The 19,766-nt window shown below is 46.9% G+C and overlaps 1 protein-coding gene across 1 annotated transcript in view; it reads left to right on the forward strand.

Annotated features, from left to right (window-relative positions):
* Positions 1–7,168: 7,168 nt before the first annotated feature.
* Gfra1 (GDNF family receptor alpha 1) overlaps positions 7,169–19,766 on the forward strand; it is a 215,915-nt gene continuing 203,317 nt past the window's right edge. The window contains exons 1-4 of the mRNA XM_052182664.1: positions 7,169–7,430; positions 8,014–8,299; positions 9,155–9,448; positions 10,581–10,664. Of these exons, the coding sequence (XP_052038624.1) occupies positions 8,260–8,299; positions 9,155–9,448; positions 10,581–10,664 (418 nt within the window). The 5' untranslated portion in view covers positions 7,169–7,430; positions 8,014–8,259. The remainder of the gene's footprint in view (positions 7,431–8,013; positions 8,300–9,154; positions 9,449–10,580; positions 10,665–19,766) is intronic.

Below are 19,766 nucleotides of genomic sequence, written 5' to 3' on the forward strand. Positions count from 1 at the left end.
CTCTCCTGTGTATTTTCTAAAGCAGCTTTAGAGTCTGGTCTGTGGTATATACTTAGGAAATAACTTTAAATGTATTTCCTTCTTATTGAAAACTGGCGTTAGTGGTTCTTCAAGACTGGTTCTGTGCATTGCAGATGCAATATATTAATGGCTTAAATAAGGCGTGCATCTATCCCTTGACCCATAGTATGGAATAGAGGATCTACGGAAGGCAGACAGCTGTGTTCTGTGAAGACACTCTGGGACTTTGCCCCTCTGTCACAGCATGCCGCCATTTCTTGGATGTGATTTTTATGTGCCTGGTTGAACTGAGAGCATCAAGCAGCAAATCCAGTAGAGAGAGCAGCAACAGCAATGTGGGAGCTTGACCAAGGATCTTGGTGTCATTGCTGCTATAGCTCACACATCAAGTTCTGTCTATGTGGCCATAACTGGCAGCAAAGGAGCATGGGAAATGAAATCCTTATTTTGGGTAGAAATTACCCAACCTCCCAATTTATTTATTTTTAAAATCAGAAGACCATTTAATATGCAATGATTTCCAGGCTTTTAAGACCCTGATTCAGAGTAGAAAAAAATATATTACCCTTGAGGTAAAGGACCCAGTATACCTGGAAATGACACAAAAGTGTGGCGAAATTATAGTCATCTCTATGTTGCATTTTTTAAAAAAATACTTTAGTAATTTTTAAACAAGTGTTGCTTGCTACACTTGAGATATGGCCTGCAATTTGAAAGGTATTATTACAGGAAGGTGAGTGAAGAATTCCAGTGGACCTCCACCACGGGTGGGGAAGGGAGCACTCAGTCTAACCATGGGCAGAATAATCTGCCTGCAGGTCTGGCTATGCGTACCACAGCATCATCCACTCTCTAGAAATAAGAAAATAAATACATTGGCCTCATCACAAGCAATGAGATGTTGCTGAATCTAGGTAACATCTCTACTGATGTTAATTCCAAAAACTGAAGGTAAGCGAGGCCTTCAGTGGTCTCCCTTAATGTGCTGTGTGTAGGAAATAACATCTATCCCATTGATCACCCCCATTGATCTTTCCCTGTTTTAGCGTTAACAGATGATTCGGATTAAACTCAAAGGGACCTCCATTTAATTCTTTATCATGGTCCCAGAGATATGAGCTCTGTGAAGGGCAGCTTCCCATCTATGCCGTCATCTGTATCCCCTACCTTTTTTAGTTCACTTCTGTGCTGAATTCATCCATAAGAACAAATCTGTCACTCTGACTGTAGACTTCAGATTTGAGGGAAACCTCATAACATGTGATGTTGTTTCTCTCGACAGTTTGAACTGACTTTTGTCAGATTTCTGACAGGGGAAAATAAAACCAACAGCCCCAAGAACACGCGCTGCCTTTGTTCTCAGAGTATCAGTTCTGGGGGAGTTTAAAATGACTTCCAAATGATGTCACCATGGTTACTTTAAAACAGACCCCCCAGCCCTTTGTTCTGGGAGCACCCTTGGCCTCATGGGCTCTGGCAAACTCATAGTCCTTAGCTGTAAGCTAATTGCGTTAGTGAGCTCCTAGCAGGGGCTTCCAGAGGCCTACATTGTGGTCAGCCGTGGCAGTTCCTCTAAGTCCCCTGGGTAAGAGGCAGGACAAAGGCAGAAACGCCTTACAGAGCTTTCATTGTTGCACAAAGCCTGCAAGCTGCTCATCTCCCAGTCTCTGGTCCAGTTTGTCCCAAAGCATCACGGGTGGGAAAGGCCTCATCTGACCACTTCAGACCTAATGACATGGATAGAAACGAGAACTTTGTACAGCTTTCAAGACTGCTAAATGGCTTCCGAAAGAACGGCTCAATGTTTTCGGTCTTGTTTTCATTCCTTGTCCTAGCACTCATCCGGATCAGCATCTGTGTTTGCTGCCTCCAGAGACAGAGGCAGGCTAATTACTGGACAAAGCTGGGGATTAAGCTTCCCTGCTGCCCTTCTGAAGAAATATTCCCTTTGGAGCTGGATTTGGGGGATGAGGAAGACAGTCCTGAGGAGGTTTCTCTTGCCAGCAGGCATTCCCACCCTGGCTGGATAAAGAGGGCTGAAATTCACGGGGCTTTTAATCCAGCACCTTTGGCAGTCATGAGAAAAAGCCCTGCAAGTCCTCCTCGGAAGATGGGGTGCACTTTGCCATATATTGAAGCAATAAGGCGTGACAGGCACTTTGTTTCATCAGGACCGTGCACCTTATGCATTTTGTGGCAGAAGGCCAAAGCGCAAATGACTTCAACCCTCAAGAATATTCTTCCATAAATGCATTAAAACCCTGGCCACTGACTTATTAGTACTAAGAAATGAAAATTACCTGAACAGAGAGGAGGAAGGAAGATATCCTAAGGCAGGTTCCTAGGGGTCAGGCACCTAGACTGCCTGTAAGAAACTTCCATTTGCAAATAATGTTTAAAAGATACATCTTCATCTATTCCTCGTGGAAAGGGCTCTGTGCTCTGAGAGCAACTGCCTCTTCCTGGACCACCAAGGGCAAAGGTCAAAGGTGAGAGTTTTGTCAGTGTGGTGAGCCTTAGCCAGCTTTCTGGTTTCTTAGCCAGAATTCATTTTTATTGCTTCCCTAAAAGACGGCGAGAGGGCTTGTGATTGTTTTCATGGAGTTGTTTCTTTAAAAATAATTCTGAGCCAATTTGGCTTTTAAAAATTTGCCTCTGAAGACGAAGGCTCCAGGGTGGTGTTGTGATCTGGCCCTTCTCCCAGAGAGAGGTACATTTCTAGATGGTTAGAGAACATCAGGTGGGACTGTGTTACTCTGCTTCTGGCTTTATGCCTTAAAATATGACCTAAGGCAAGCTATCATTTCCCAGAAATGAAATATGTCATATTTTACTATTAAAGTGAGGCAGAAAAAGAGCATTCTATTATAATAATGGTTTTTGTTTAAAAAAATTTAAATGTCAAATCCCCAAAGGAATAATACATATCTGATACTATTATTGGAACTGTAATACCAGTAATCATATGAGGTACTTACATTTAGTATTGTTCATACAGTAAAGGGATTTTCATGTAAATCTTTCTGTAAAATTATGGTGTCAGAGGAAAGTGAGGACCAGCAGCAGCAGTATTCATGCAATCAATACGCATTCATCGGGAATGAGTGTGTGTCAATCATAAGTCTACATGCTGGGGATGCAGACATAGGTCTAGGACATTCATCAGGAATGAGTGTGTATCAATCATAAGTCTACATGCTGGGGATGCAGACATAGGTCTAGGACATTCATCGGGAATGAGTGTGTGTCAATCATAAGTCTACATGCTGGGGGTGTGAACACTAGGTCTTCAACGAGCTCACAGTCCAGTCAAGGAGACAGATGGAGCGCCAAACTACGAAACGACTGTCACCACAGATGTAGTAGAGATTCTGGTGGGGCTGAGGACAGAACGCACGATTGATTAGTTCATGCACAGAGTCTTTGTTATGCTTACGTGGCCTACTCCGCTAAACTGAACCTCAGAGTATCAAGATGTAAAATTTCATGGGCAAATGGAAAAGAACAGTCGAGAAAAATCAGAGTAACATGGAAGGCACAGATAAATACATTCAGTCAGTGATTTTGTGTAGTTACAGAGGTAAGCCTGTCAACTGGCTAATGTCAGATGATGGCGTAGTTTGAATGACTTTTGAACAGTACAACTTTGGGGGAAGAATATATTGTATATTATTTTCTCCAGGACAAAGGCAAAGAGTAAGAGGCAAAATGCCACATGAGATAAAACTGTCATTTTCATTGTGACTCATCTGTTAACTTATGGAAATATACTCGCATCAAGAAATACAAGAAGATTGCTCACTTCACATGCTCACGGGTGGATTGAACCTAATTTTGTAGCATTAAAACCAATTTTCCACTGAGAAAACATGTCATAGAGGATTACACGAACCTTCATAATGATTAATATTTGATATTTCAATGTCACCTTTCGTCCTGAGACGCATCCCATGCTCATGGGAAAGACAAGCTCTAAGGAGACAGACTTAATAGAATATGTCACACTTTCTATTTTCCATATTCCCAAGGCTTTCTGGTCATGCGTTTCTCTCACCTTTATGCAGTAGGCAGTAAGCCAATGGTTTCCCTTACGGGGTCCTTCCTTAAGAAGTCGTAATCTAGGGTATGAACTACATCTTTCATTTACAGGTTTTCTCGCAGAATGACATTTGACATGGCTGTCCCTCTTCTCCTTTGCTTCACTACCACTGACCACATCCTGTGTAGAGAGCAGGCGTAGAATGGGCTGGGTCTTTGTAGACACGGGAGAAAAACAAAACACTACCATCACCATCATCACCTCCACCATCACCATCATCACCTCCACCATCACCATCATCACCTCCACCATCACCATCATCACCTCCACCATCACTTCCCCCACTCTCCCACCATCATCCTCATCTTCCACTTCCACCCCCACCATTACTCTCACAATTCCCATTGTGCCATTGCTTGTAAAGCATTCACTGGGTGCTTATGATGATCTGTTATTCTATATACAAGCCATATCTATTAATTTCCCAGCAACAGTACTGCTGTCCTCTAGATCTTTCTGTGATTTCAGAAGTGTTTTGTTAAGCGTTATCAGATATGGTAATCACTGTTATGTGTGGTCATTGATTGGTGCTACTGAGAAACAACCTTACTTATCTTGTATTTAATTTTAATTAAATTCATGGCAGTAACACTGAGACTGGTAGTTTTGGTGTTGGTCAACACAGTTGTAGTAACCATTGACATTTATTATTATTATTATCACTATTATTAATTATTTTAGGCAAATTGCTGGGGGGTGGTTCAGAACTTAAAGAGTGTTTACTGTTCTTGTAGAAGGCCTGGACCTGGTTCCCAGCATTGATGTAGAGCCTAAAAACAACCTGTCACTTTCTAGCTCTAGGGAATCTGATGTTCTCTCTGACCTTCATGAGTTGGGACACACACAAAACTAAAAATAAAATTAATGACCCTTCAAAAGCAGACCAAACCCCAAAGGTCTACTTTCACTGTGTCTATATTTATTATATATTATACAAATATTTATATATTTATGTTATATATCTATCATATATTGAAGACTAGAGTGAAGAAGGTGTATGAAATATTCTTGAAGTCATAGTTATTTTCAAAAGAGTCCCATATCTCCCACATTTGGAGAACTTTAAACCAGCCTTTTCTTCTCTGTTAAAAGTAGATTTTAACAACTCCAGAGGAATAAGTAGAATAACCAAGTGTTTTCCTAACAAGGAATATTTGGAAAAGCCATATCTGGTGTCTTAAATGAAATTTAATTGTTCTCCAACCACCCCAAGTGGTCCCCCAAGAGAAGCATTGCGTTGACAGAAAAAGATATTCCCATTTACTTATGAAATGGGAGAATGGAGAGGGGTGTTACATTTTGAGCATATATGGGAGTCTTCAGATAAGACTTCTCCTTAACATCCACTTCCTGGGGATTTTTGCCTTGGTGTAAAAATATGGAAATCCACTTCTGTACACAGAGACAGATTGGAAGACTCAATTCCATCTCCCCCACTAGTCCACACTGTAGACTTCTGACTATCACTAGAGAAAGAACTTAAGTAGCCCTTGGATTGAACCATCTGTCGCAAAAAATGTGACATATGCTTTCTTTGTTTACTCAATGATGGGAGTGTAAACTGATACACTGAATTGGAAATCTGTGTGTGTCTGGTGTGACTGAATGTGACGCGGGGGGAGGGGTTCCTGGAGAAGGCATCAGACACTTCATACCTGCCCCTGAGGAACACGTGCAAGGCAAAGGAGGAGCTAGGACTGGCGGGGTGTCCCCTGGGTTTAGGTTGCTCACTGAGGCGCAGACACTCTTTGAGGACTCCAAACAATGCTACAGCCATCACAGCTGAAGGGCACTCCTGGCTGATGTGTACTTGAATGGAGAGCTACCCATCCCTCCTCCTCTCCTCCCTGCCCTTATGCCTGGCCTCAAACTTAAACTAAAGCTTTTGCCCCTTTCAATTAACCCTCTGCATCAAAAAAGAGCGTCTCCGTTCTGTCCTCCTTGGCGGCCCATTGTCCGTGGTGATGGGTTTGCAGATTTGACAGCTGGGCTCATAGAGTTGATTCAAACTCGGTTTTCCTGAGAGATGAACTTGGATATAGAAAAGATCTCTGACACAAGCCCCCAGCAGCGAGCCGGTCGGTCAAACACCACTGCGGACAAACTCTAGACAGATCTCTTGGACCCCTAAAGGACAGCGGGTGTCACGGAGAACAGGGCTCAGCAGCATCGCTGGAGCGACCCTTGAAGTTGGGGTAAAGGGCCGTGGATATGTTCTGTTTTATAAAATGTTTTTGAAAAAAATCTTACTCTTGAAACAGTCAAGAAGGAAGTTATTTTATAAATTATCTAAAACTGGGTCTGATCAGACTTTAGTGCAGTGGACTGGGGACTTTGCTTTGTCTCGCTCTCAGAACCGGAGGAGAGAGGTGTGTGAGCTTCACAAGCGTGGATCAATGGGTGGGTGCATCCCCGGATCGCCGCTCAGGGCTTAGGTCTGAGTGAGTCTGTATCTTGCCAAGTCTTGAGTCATAGCCGCGAATGTCTTGGAGAAAAAAACTTTGTGTTCAAAAGGGTCTGGATGGGCTGCTGTGCTGCGCTAAAGAAAGAGCCCTTGTGCACTGAAGGAGGTGGGGGTGCGCAGTCTCGGCGGCGGCGGCGGCGGCGGCAGCAGCACAGCGCTGCGGGTCCTGAGCCTGCCTGCTTGTTGGCCCTGTGTCCCACCGCCAGCCAGCCTGTAAGTCTGCTGTGGCGGACAGAGGAACTGCGCTTCACAGAGGAGCCGGCCCTGCGCTGCCGGGCGTGGGGAGCAGAAGCAGCCTGAGGGGCCTTTAGCCAAAACCAATCTGGGCACGCTACCCTCCACCGCTTCCAATAACCGCTGACATCCCTACCGGGCATTGAGCCGGGGCGGGGAGGTCTGCTCGGAAATCGTCTTGGCCAACTCTATCCTCTAAGCTGTAGCGGATTATGGCATCATTTTTTTACCTAGCACAGAGAAAGTGAGGCCGGAAAGAGAAAGAGGAGGCGGGGACACCCCCAAAGAATAAATAAACAAACAAACACTGGCTATTCGCTACAGCTGGACACGGGTCAGTTGGGTTCAGGTTTGTGGCATTTAGAGTTTTCTCATTCCACTTGAGAACCCATCGCCACCTCCCCTCCAGCCATCTCTTTCCATTTTTCTGGCGTCCTCCAACTTTGGGGCCAGGGGGGCGCTAGTGGTGCGGGGCTGCACCTGCTGGGGCGTGCAGATGCTGTGGGCTAGCTCGCTCTCCCCGGACAGTGGTGTGGATGCACGGGAGTTTGGGCGCTGGGCAAGTGAGTGTGATGCACCGAAGTCTAGAAAGGAGCCCAGGATGAGCGGCAGGTAGGAGTAGGGGCGCAGAAGCCAGATTTCAGTTCCAGGCGGGATGTCAGTTTCCTTTTGTCGAACTGCCTGGGAAAAGAGGCTAGTCCAGGGGAGGGGGTGTCGATGACTGGGGTAGCATGGGCGGCCGGGGACAGAGGAGCTAGAACGCTAGCCAGCAAGTGAGTGGTCGGGCTGGACCCCGGGAGGGCTGCCAACTTCCCGGAGCCGGAGCAGGGTCTTGGTCCAGCGGGGTTGGCTAAGAAGCCTTCGCCACCGAGGCTCCGACTCCAGGCTGAGCTAGCTTCCGGCGCTTGCTCGGAAAGTAATGGTTGTTTATTTGCTTGCGTTCAGCCTCTGGGGTTGTGCAAGATAGCCTCCAGCTTTGAATGTAGGGAGCCCTAGCGGACCTCTCCAGCTCCAGAACCCGGGTTCCGGAGCTTCCTGAAGCCCGTAATAGATGAACTCGCACCTCCGGCTCTCAGACCCGAGTGGGGGTAGCGTTGAGAAGTCCCCCAAGGCGAGAGCGGGGGAGGGGAGAGGGGCGGGAGCTGGAGGCTTCAACACTTTGGGCTCTCATTTCAAAGCGCGCTCTCCTTTCCAGGTTGGGTCGGAACTGAACCCCTAAAAGCGGGTCCGCCTCCCGCCCTCGCGCCCGCCGGGAGCTGAGTCGCTGTCGGCGGTGGGCGGCAGAGCAACGGGGAGTCTGCTCTCACCCTGGATGGAGCTGAACTTTGAGTGGCCAGAGGAGCGCAGTCGCCCGGGGATCGCTGCACGCTGAGCTCTCTCAGCGAGACCAGGCGGCGGCTTTGGATTTTGGGGGGGCGGGGACCAGCTGCGCGGCGGCACCATGTTCCTGGCCACTCTGTACTTCGCGCTGCCACTCTTGGGTAAGTCGAAGCCGCCGCTGGCTTTCTTATCCAGAGTCTTTCATAGGGGGTCCCTTGTGGCGGCCACTCCAGAATCGCGGGTGGGTACCGAGAGTGTGGGTGGAAGAAGTTTCGCTAGGGGCTGAAGAGGTTCAAGAATTCCTGGGATTGGGAAGCAGTGGTGGCGCATCTTTGCGCCGTTCATTTTATTTTGCCATGTTTAAAGGGGGGCGGGGGAGACCCAAAAACTAATAACCCAGTCTAGTGGGAAATTGAGAGGTCGTAGGCTCCATCCCGGGGCGTTGGTCCTCTTTGGAAGTCGCAAGGAGCTCCCTGAGACGCTCGGGCAGGTGGAGTGTGGTCGAATACCGCTGGGGTCGGAAGAGAGCAAACTTGGAATGGAAAACTTTTCTGGGAATAACGTCTCTGCGCACCCGCGGGGTAGACTGTGGCACTCACCCGCCTTTCGTTCGGCGCTCTACGGGTGCCAAGCGCCCAGCCTCGCTGTTTAGCTCAGTGCCCTTGTGCCTGCTGCGGGTCAGGAGACACTGCAGCTTCGGGTGCCTGGGGAGGCGGGGCAGCCAGCCGTTCAGGACTGCTTCTGCTTTGGGACGCTGAGGCTGCGCAGGATTCCCAGCAAATCCGGCTTAGGCAGCTAGTGGAAGCTGTTACCTTCCTCTTTGAGCCAGGGAGGGACGTGATGGCAGAAGTTCCAGGGGTGAGAAAATGGTCACCCAGAAGAGGGGTGGACCACCTTCCCACCAAATCCGCCCCTGAGAATGATGGTGAGGTCTGTCATGCCCTAGACGCGAGCTCTGCTCTCCCGGGACCTGGATTCAGGGTCTGCTGCACTCAAGCCTTCTGTTCACCCTGTAGATTTGCTGATGTCGGCCGAGGTGAGTGGTGGGGACCGCCTGGACTGTGTGAAAGCCAGTGATCAGTGCCTGAAGGAACAGAGCTGCAGCACCAAGTACCGCACTCTAAGGCAGTGTGTGGCGGGCAAAGAAACCAACTTCAGCCTGACATCCGGCCTTGAGGCCAAGGATGAGTGCCGCAGCGCCATGGAGGCCTTGAAGCAGAAGTCTCTCTACAACTGCCGCTGCAAGCGGGGCATGAAGAAGGAGAAGAATTGTCTGCGTATCTACTGGAGCATGTACCAGAGCCTGCAGGGTATGCACTACTGCCCCCACCAGCATGCTGGGCTTCCTCTCAAAAGGCCAGAGGCAACCTCAGTCCAGCGGGTACTGGGGCTAAGCTGGCTGAGCTCCTCCGCCGCTCACTTCTCCCAGCTGCGGAATGAGGACCTTTCATTGGCCCCAAGGGACAGCAGCAGCTGGTGTTCGCTGCAGCTGAGCAGTATTGTTGGAGCTGGTTGTTGGAAAATCCATGAGGGGGTGGGGGCACCCCTGGGACCCCATTGACCTTCCTGAAACCTAGTCAGAACATCAGAGTGGGGACCCCTTAGATACTACCTAAGGAACCCACCTTTCAGCCGCCCTAGGCTTTCACTGCTTTCGGAGAGACTTAGTCCCACAAAGGCATCTCGCCAGTCGGTTCCCCCTTTCTTTCCCTATGACAAGAGATAAAGAAGTATTACAGAGCCAGTGAACTCCGCTCTCTCTTCACCCCACCCCCACACCAGTTCAAAGAGACATGGGTGGAAAACCATTTGTCATTTTAGATTAGTTGGGTTTTGAACCAGCTGCTGAGGTTCAGCCACGGTTAGCCCATAAGCAGCAGTCACAACTGCCCATTCCAGTGGGATTTAGGGGTCTGCAAGTAGACCTCTGAAGTGTCCCATACATATACATTCATTCTGAGACTTACATCTATAATACTGAAGCTTGTACTGTCAGCTGCCACTTCTAAAAATCTTATTGAGTAGCCAGTGTTCTGCTTGCAGGCCATATGCCTTGATTTGGGAAGCTAACAGAACTAGGGCCTCTCCTGGTCACCTTTCTTCCATTGGTTCCTGGAGACAAGCAAAGTGCGTGACGTCACTGGCTCTTTCCTCTCAGATTTCAGTTCCTTTGCAAAGAGTGAGAGAGTTTTCTGGCAAGCTCAGACTGGGTTCTTCTCCAGTATTTTACAAGGTGCTCTGGGTCTCCCCAGAGAACGGCAAAGGCGGAAGAACGAGAAGGAAACATCCACGTCCCTAAACATGCGTGTGAAATCTTGGAGAGTTTCAGCATCTCTTTGGTACACAGTCACAACACGATTAGGGGTTCTGGCTGAGCAGTGAAACCCTGTTTGAAATATGCCCGTTTTCCAGAGCTGAGCCTAATCTTCCTGTCATTTCTAGGAAATGACCTACTGGAAGATTCCCCGTACGAGCCGGTTAACAGCAGGTTGTCAGATATATTCCGGGCAGTCCCGTTCATATCAGGTAAGCAGATTTATACTTCCACTATGCTTTGGCCAGACTGCTGGCTTGCCCTCTGACAGGCTTTCTCATACCATATAGGTTGAGGGAGGTTTCTGGGCAATCGGAAGTAAGGTGTTGGTAGTGAGGAGGTGGACCGTGTAGCCACGGATGTCTGAGTGGAGAGTAGTTCTCAATGAAGTAATGTGCTGTGGTGGTTTGGAAGAGCCTGGAGGGAGGTGACTACATTGACTTTAAAAAAAAAAACAATGAAATATGATTGGCTAGCTCTAGGCAAAGGGACTGCTGCTGTCTGTAGGTGGCAATCATATTCCTGTTGATGCACCTTACACAGTGAGTCTCTATGGAATGGGATCTGCTCTCATGATGCCACCGTCTTCAAGAAGCAGTGGAGATAACCTTAACTTGTAGAGGGACTGTGGGTAGACTCACTAGTTGCTGTGGCGTTAACAGCTGACACTGATTTGCTCACGTTTGTTTGATGTCTGATTTGTCCTGAGCAAGTCTGAGCTCATCTGAGAGGCCCCAGTGGCCCTTTGACATGTAGTCTCTGCCCTCTCCTTGTTTGGACTTTCCTTCCAGTTCTGCATTCAGCTTGGAAATGAACAGACGTTTAAGAAATAAGTTCTTTTCTCATAGCGTTTGCATTTAGACAGCCCGCATATAAGAGGCAAGGCAGTAATTTCTCTTAATGAAATATAGCTTCCAGACTGATGCTGTCTTTACTTACTTACAGTTAAGACATTTTCATAAGTGTGTATCACCCCCCACAAATTGCACATGTCTTGGCAGTGGTAGTAAACACAATGATGTGTTGGACTTTATTCTGAGAGATGATGGCTTGCTGATGAGCCAGTTCTGGTGTTTTAGATGCCATGGGCTTTTATGCAGAAAAGCACAGGACTGAGGGAGCATACACATTCATGGTTGCAAGAATGTGTTGGATGTGCACTCATTGGCCAGATATCCATTGGACACCTACTGCGTTCTCACTGTCGTGGTTTTGGCTGCCAGCCAGCTATCATCCTGGTCCTCGTGAATCTTAGAGGCAGCTGCTGACATTTGCTGAGCCCTTAGTATATGCCAGGCATTGTGTCAGGAGCTCTTAGCTCTGTCTTACACTCTGTATGGCAAGGGTGGGGGTAGCAGATTGAGGCCTGGGGATGATGGGAAAGTAGCCTGTGATGGTCCCAGGGCTCATAAATTTGGAGTTCAAAGCCGGATTTGTTTGATGGTAAGGTGTTTATTGTTTTTTGTCTACTGGATGTTGGCACAGACTGGCATTGAGGAGGTTAGAATCTCAGGTTGCATCTAAACCTATTGAATCAGAACCTGCATTTTAGCAAGATCCACCTGTATGGGTCCTTTATGAACATATGAAGTTTCTATGTATGATTTTATATACGATTTTCTCTCTCTCCCCCATGCCTTAGTGTGTGTGTGTGTGTGTGTGTGTGTGTGAGAGAGAGAGAGAGAGACAGACAGACAGAGAAAGAGAGAGACAGAGAGAGAGAGACAGACAGAGAGAGAGAGAGAGAGAGAGAGAGAGAGATTAGAGTTATGTTAATATCTGAGACCTTCATGTTCTCCTGAATTTTCTGGTAATTTTACTCTAAATCTCGACTGCTTTTCTCTGAGAGATGCATCAACAGTGTGCTTTCAAAGAAGCATTGGTGGGCAGGCTAAGGAGGGGTGTGGCTGATGAGGTACTGGGAGCCTGACCTCTGACCTCTTTTGTGCTTCTTACCTGCTGCCTGCCATGAGAGCGTCACTTCCCACTGAGGGCTGGAGGGTGTGACCTTGAATAAGGACCATTTTGATTTAATTTCAGAATTGCAGTGAACTAAGTTTGGGGCTTTGCATATACTCTTGTTCCTTGCCATGTCATTCAGATCTCCTTGGTATAATGAGGCAATTGGAGTAAGTGACCTCCAGTCCTCCAGTCTGTGGTTCTGAAGGAAGACTGGGATCACCCCCAATTCCTCCCCTGTGCTCCTGTAGCACTTTTAAACAGAAAGGCCATTCTGGGGTGCTACTGACTTGTCTGAATTCTTTCGATGAATATGAGAAAAGTCTTCTGCCCTGACCAAGTTTCTCTTACTCATTTATATTGGACCACTAAACTCAGGCAGACAGGATTCTGAGTGTGTGGGACCCATACGGTTGAGTACCTAAAAGTTATAATGAATTAAACAGAGGCAGGAAGCTCCGTTTACAGCTTTGATTGGATATCTCCAGGGCATTGACTTAGGTCTGAGCCCCAGAGAGCCCTGACCTTTGACAGTGACTGAATTCCCTTAGTGGATATGGTAAAGCCAAATGGAGCCTTAAGGGGTTTGAAGTCATTGAGTCTGGCACATTAGCATGGCCTCTGTCAGATGGAGGCTGAAGTGGAAATGTAGCTTTTCACTGTTGGATTGGGAGTTTGTAGTGTATCTGTTCTGTTGGGCAAGGATCTGAGGAAGCCAAGGACAGGTGACTCTTACATATGGAGTAACCACCTGGGATCTCATGTTTGGATTAGCATGCCAGGTGTGAACTGAATACACACACATGTGAGCTGAAGCTTCCCACTGGCATGATTGAAAGTCTAGCAGTGAAGGTGTCTCAGTGATAGCTGTATAAACAAGAGGAATTGACCTAAACTGGGTCCCCAGCACCCACACAAAAGCTGGACTGTAGGATGGACAGCTAGAACCTCTGTTGAGAAGGAGACGACCACTGAGGCAGGCAGATTCTAGGGACTCTGGCCCCCTAAAGGACACGGACACGTTTGTTTTCATTATCTTCGTAGTCTTCAGACACAAAGCTGTCTTGCTAACCGGATAAAAGGCCTTGTGGGGATGTTATTACATGTGGCCTGGCAAGAACGAGGAAAAGAACAAAAATAAAAGACAATCTAAAACGTTTTTCTCTTCTGAAGCCGGATCTGTGGAAAGGAACTGGAACCACTGACTTAGGCCAGTATTTCAGTGGACAGTTGGCAGGTCTACATTTGTGTTTGCCCTCTAGGGCATGCAAAGAGAGACCTGAGGAGCTATGTTCTCTAGGCGAGTGCGATTTCTAAGAGTCTGGAGCCTGAATAACACACGGGAGAAAATAAACCAATGAGAGAGAATGTTGGAGTAAAGAGGGCGGGGCATGAGAGGGGGCGGGACATGAAGAAGTTCCTCGGAGCCCAGACACTAGACTTAAGCACACAGTCTCCTCTTTTGGCCACAGGCCCTCGCCCTGTTAACCATGGGCCTGGAGGGAGGGGTGAACCTGCTGGAATTTTTTTCTTTAACTCTTTAAAAAAGAACAATGCAGGAAAATTTAAAATTTGAAAGTAAGTGCAATCGGCGCTAAGAGAAGCCTGCAGGCAAGCGGGCAGGAAGGGTGAGGGTTTAAGGGACAAGCTATGGCAGGCCCTCTTGGGCAGAAAGAGAAAAAGAAGCTGCAAAGGTTCAAGCATTGATTGGGAGCTTGCATTTTAGGGAGAGTCAGGAGCTGCCAGGATCTCTACACATAGAATCATAGTGGACAGTGAGGTGTAAGAAAGCGATAGGGAGGCGTTTATCAGAGCTGCGACCTCCTGCGATGACTTGGTGACAGATGACAGACAACCCAGACTGCATCTCTGTCACCTCTTCCCTGTGGCCTGTGAGGGTGTCAGAGACCTTTCTGGAAATGTCAGGACTTTAACTTCGGTGCCTGAATAATTGGGAATGGTTAAATCCAGGAATAAGATGTGCCCAGTCTTTCTTGAGTGTGGGTTTCTGCATAAGGACTGGCATCATTAGCTGTGCTTGCCATTTCTAATACTACGTGCCATCATCTTCATGTCACTACTTTAAAAAGAAACTTTACTTAGTCTCAGTACCCTACACGTTGCTATTCTTGCTGTAGGCTGAGGAGATGCAGGGGAGTAGGGGGTGTCCTATCCCACTTACTCAGTTCTGGACTTAATTGTAAAATATATTTTTAAAATTTTATATGTCTCTGTGTGTATATAGTCATACATATGGGTGCCCAAGGAGGCCAGAAGAGGACATTGGTGCTCTGTGAGTTGGAGTTAGAGGAATTGTGAGCCACATGGTGGTGTGGGTGCCGTGTAAGATCCGTTCACACTCAACTTCACACCCGGTGTAGGTGCCTTAGGAGCAGCTCACGATCTTACTCTAATGCATTTCTCCTGCCCCTTGCCCAGATCTTGAAAACAATCTCTAATGGTGCTGGTGGTATATTTCAGAGCCCCAGTACAGCTTTGCTATTCTTGATCTTGGTCAGAGCTGCTGATTGTGGTCTGGGTCCATAGGGGCCCCTTGCAGCCTAATCTCTCCTGGAAGTCCCGTGCACTCTTTCCATTCAAGATCCCTCAGACCCTTCCCTGTGATTTTCCTTCTGTGTTTTCACCCCCTGCCCTGGCCTTTGGCCATGGCCTTTTTGCTTCAGAAGCGTCTAATAGTTCTTCAAGGCTGTAATCAAATTTCTCTCTGAAGGTCTCACTGGAATCCCCAGCCCGGCTCCTCACTTAGGACTCCTCCTGTTTCCTGTGCTTTTATGTTTATGGTAGCTGTTAATCATGCCACATTGGCAGCACTGTTTACATGTCTGCCTTTCCCAATGGAAGTCGGTGGCTGCTTGTTACGTTCTGTGTCAGCTCAGTATCCAGCATCCTTTCTGGTCCAGAGCAGACATTCTAGGACCACAGGTGGCTGATTGACAAGGCACTGTTCTCAGAGATCTAGGCCAGTCCTCCACTTCTACATATGATCTTTCAGAGAGGGTAAAAGATTTGATCAGGACCACACTGCTTGAGATTTGCCAGGGCACTGCTGTGGGGAAGGATAGGCAGCCTCTTTTTGCTGCATGTGCCAGACATGCCTTATCAATTCCAGGGACCTCGGCTACCTGCTATGTGGATGAGTCAGAACCTTCTCTTCTCCTCCAGCCTCTTCCAGGCTCTAAAGCAATCTTTCCAACTGAATGGGGCCATGTAGACCATCTAGTATCTGTTACCCCGAACCTAGCATGTCCAAAATGGATCCCATCATCTCTTCCCCCTTTCTCCCTGTGTCTTCTCTTCCTGAGTCTCTTGTCTTATACAGCAGGTTATTGGATATCCAGTGTGCTAAAAACAAACTTCAGGTCCTCTCCAGCCCTGTGCCATCTCTACTCCATCTTCATGCCCATCTCCAAGCCCCAAGAAGACAGGAGACACCAGTCCTCTTTGGCATTGCTCCATACCCTGAGTTTCTTTCCCTCTTGTTTGCTCAAAATTTGCTTTGGCCTTGACACTTGTCAACCTGGGTCTGTCTGGTTTCCTCCCAGGATCATCTGCCCTCTTACTGGTCAGGTGCCCTGTTGACCTGATAACATGTACCTGTGTTCAGCCTTACTTCCCAGCCTTGTCCTCCTGATCCATCTGTCTCGCCCTATGCAGTGTTGTAGACAAGGCACAGTGACTGATCTTCTGTCAGTGCTCAGGGTAGCTTCACAGGGTCACCTTAGATAAGGGGAGCACATGCCCTGAGTATTCAGCTACCCAGGTGACTCCTGGCTCCACCCACAGTGTGGACACCTTGTTTATAAAATCAAGGAATGGTCGCATCTACTTTATAAGTTCTTATGGGTTAATGATGCTTTTATGTAAAAATTCTAGCATAGTGCCTGAAATATCTTTGGTCCTCAATAGATTTTCCTCATTTTTAACTCACTGTGGAGGTCCTCTTAGCTGTCATCTCTCGCCTGACTCTGAGACTGGGCCTCTTTTCCATACAGGATATCCCCTAATCCAGGGACCTAAGAAGGGAACAATCCTAAACCCTCAGCTACTCAGATGCTAAATCTGCATCTATCTCAAAGGCTCTGGAGGACAGCCTTGCCTCTCAGTAGCCAGGCATGAGGCTTGCTGGCCCTTTCTGAAGGGCTCTGCTCAGGCTCAAGTGCCTGCTGCTGCTCTTCCTTGGTACTCAGGCCCTTTGGTAGGTGAGTGTGTGGTGATCACCCAGAAGGGAGCTCTTCAGGTGCTTAAGGATTCTTGCATCAACTTTCCCTTCTTAGTGTCACAACCCTCATCTCTCCCACCTCATGCTGTAAATCTTCTCACAGCAGAAGAATTACTGTGTCCTTCGCAGAGCCTGTCTGAGACAGCAGAGAGATTTGAGACAGGAGAAACTTCCCCCTCCAAAGCCTCTGCTAGGGACAATCAGGATTCACTTTCACAGACTCCTACTTTTGGGTTTTATTCCCTCCCTTTCCTGTCCCTGAAGCAGCCTGTTTTTATGTCATAACAATGTGAGATTACAAACAGGCTCAAAAAGATAACCACTCTAAGGAAATCTGTTAAGGGGAGGAGCCTTTTAGGGTCTTTAAACATGTAAACAGTTGACTGTTTTTTCTTTTTCTCTCAGTTGCTCATTACCTGCCCAGGGACTTGAGGAAACCATGTCTTTCTGTGTCATTGACCATGTTCCGACAGCAACATCAAGTTATTTAGATTAAGTGTGAACCTCAATAAGTTTTATGAGTAACGTATAGGACACTCTGACTCTTTATGGCAGAGGCCTGCGTGCCCCAGCAAAGACTGGAAAGGTGGAGACAGCCAAATGTTTTGAGTACTGTTCCTGGAGGTCCTGCTGTAGAAAAGGGAGATAAAACATCAGTGAGTGACAGGTAATTGCATGAGCTGAAGATTGTTACAAGGTGCAAAATTATTTATAGCCAATATGTCTGCCCTCGTTCCTTCTCTTTAGACTCCTGAAGTATTTCTTTCTGTCATCTCTTCATGTTTTTTTTCTTTTGCTTGTTCTTTCCAAAGGACACCTCACACCTTTTCTGTTGTTGTCTTGAAACACAATTCTCTAGCGAAAGTACCAAGTGGAGTAGATATGTTCACAGAGTGCTGTGAACCTAACCCCTCACTAGCTGGGGACCTCAGGCCAATGTCCACCTTTCCCACCGGCCACATGTGCCTTTAATAGTGTGAAGAAGACAACAGACTGGGTTGGCCTGTAACATATCTCTGCTTTTTCTTGAAGAGTCTTTTCACTGAATCATGTACCATTATGGGCCTTACTGTCTTTGTCTCAAACATTTTCTTCATACAAATGAAACTGTTGATTGTGACACACACACATACACATGCACACATGCATAAGCATGTACACACATATACATTATTATATATGTGTATATATATGTGTATATATATATAATATTGTTATACATAATTTATAAACTGTGATCCAGTCCGTTAGCTAAATATATACAGAGAAGATAATGGAGAATAGAAGGAAAAAAAGAGGAAACAAAGCCAGAAGTGAGTTTGGCAAAACACAAACTGTAGGATTATATTTAAATAAGTAATCACAAGGATCGAGTTTGTTTGACAGGGATAAACAAAGATGCCCTGGGTGTCTCTTGAAGGTCATTCTGGTCCAGCCCTCTTATTTTATTGATAAGAAAACTGAGAGTTACATAAATTTATGGGACAGTGGAACATAAATTGTCAGGGACAATGATGACAAGCAGAATTAGGTGTGTGCTTGCTTTTAAATTGCTATTTGAAGCTCTCCAGATCCTGGCACTTTCCTGCCTCCCTTCAGTCGTCCTTGACCTGGTCAGGCCTCTGTTCCCTTCTGTCTCTCTTGGAGGAAGGTGAGTCCTACAGCGTGGGCTTGGCGGGGCTGGGGGCGGGGGATACAGCTGACCACTGTTTCAGAACAAGGGTTAATTGATAGAACCCGTGCAGCAGGACCCAGTGGCTGCAGCATCCTTAATGTTGTCCCTTTTCAGAGTTTCCACCAAGGGAGAAAAATGAGAAATTATTTAATTATTTGTTGCTTTATGTTCTCCCACCCCAACCAACCAAAAAAAAAACAAAAACAAAAACAAACCCTAGTCTTTCATCTTTTTTTTTTTTTTTTTTTTTTTTTGTTAAAGAAGCTAACCACTTCCTGTAATTTAGAGACTCAGCTAGCTGGGTCACTGATGGAAATGAATGGGTGATTTGCATAAGGGGCTAATTTATTATGTCCCATGGGCATTTCTTTCATCTCTCCTTCCATTCTAATTAACGTTCTAAGGGGGTCTATCACCATATCAGAAATTAGGGGTGAAAGCGGCCATTGTTAACCTTTCTCATGATTTCCCATCTTCTCTGATCTTTTAACCGTTTCTCTTCATGCCCAGGATTTCATTTAGGACTGCAAGTCCTTGGGGAGACTTCTAGGGCTGTGCCCTTTCATGATCTCATGGTAGAAAGTCTAAATGACACAGCACAGGAGAGCTTGCTTTCCCACTGCAGAGGAACTAGAGATGGGTAAAGCACAGGGCTCTCTCTAGGGGTGGGGATGGAAGGGGTTGCTCATAAGCCCTCCAAAAACTGTAGAAAGGTATCTGCACTGAGAGATTTGGGTACGCTTGCATATCTGCCTGCTCTAGGGTGCATGCTGACAGTGTGTGCATTTCTGAACCTCTGTTTCATCAATCATTTTGCCTCAAAAAGATCTCCCTTGACAAGTGCTCAGTTGGCCCTGGCTATGACAGAGGCAGAGGCAGCTGTGTGTGGCACAGCCGAGGAAAGGGAAGAGAACAAGCAATTTCTTTGAAAATCAATTGTAATTTACTCTTGCTAAATTGGCGAAGGTCCACCTTTTCCATGCATTAGCATATGACAGACTTTTAATCATTTGGTCAACTAGCCTATTTTTGGTCAATCCATGGTTCCATCTGGGACTCTGCCGTCTTCAGCGCACGTGTTCTTCAGGTCTGTTCCCTTTTTAAAAGGGGGAGTGAAAGGGGAGGGGTCTTTCACAAAGAAGTCACTGCTGTGTGTCTCTTTACTGGACAGCCCACTCATGTATATTTTGTTTCTGTGCTCCAGCTCACTAAAGGTAGGTATTTTTGAGGGGGAAATTTGAGTTCAGAGAGGTTGAGCAGTGTTCTTAGGGTCAAACAGCCTGTACCTGGAAGAGCTCACATTTCATTCCCATGTCTCCATATAGCCCTCTTTCTGCTCTTCCTGCGGGCATGTGAAGCACAGATCTGGGCTCTTTATCCAAAGGACAAATTTAGCTCCCTTTCTCCTTCCTGTTCAGTCCCCAGCTTCTCTTCCTGCCC

This window comes from Apodemus sylvaticus, chromosome 1, assembly GCF_947179515.1.
Source record: "Apodemus sylvaticus chromosome 1, mApoSyl1.1, whole genome shotgun sequence".
Lineage (NCBI taxonomy): Eukaryota > Metazoa > Chordata > Mammalia > Rodentia > Muridae > Apodemus > Apodemus sylvaticus.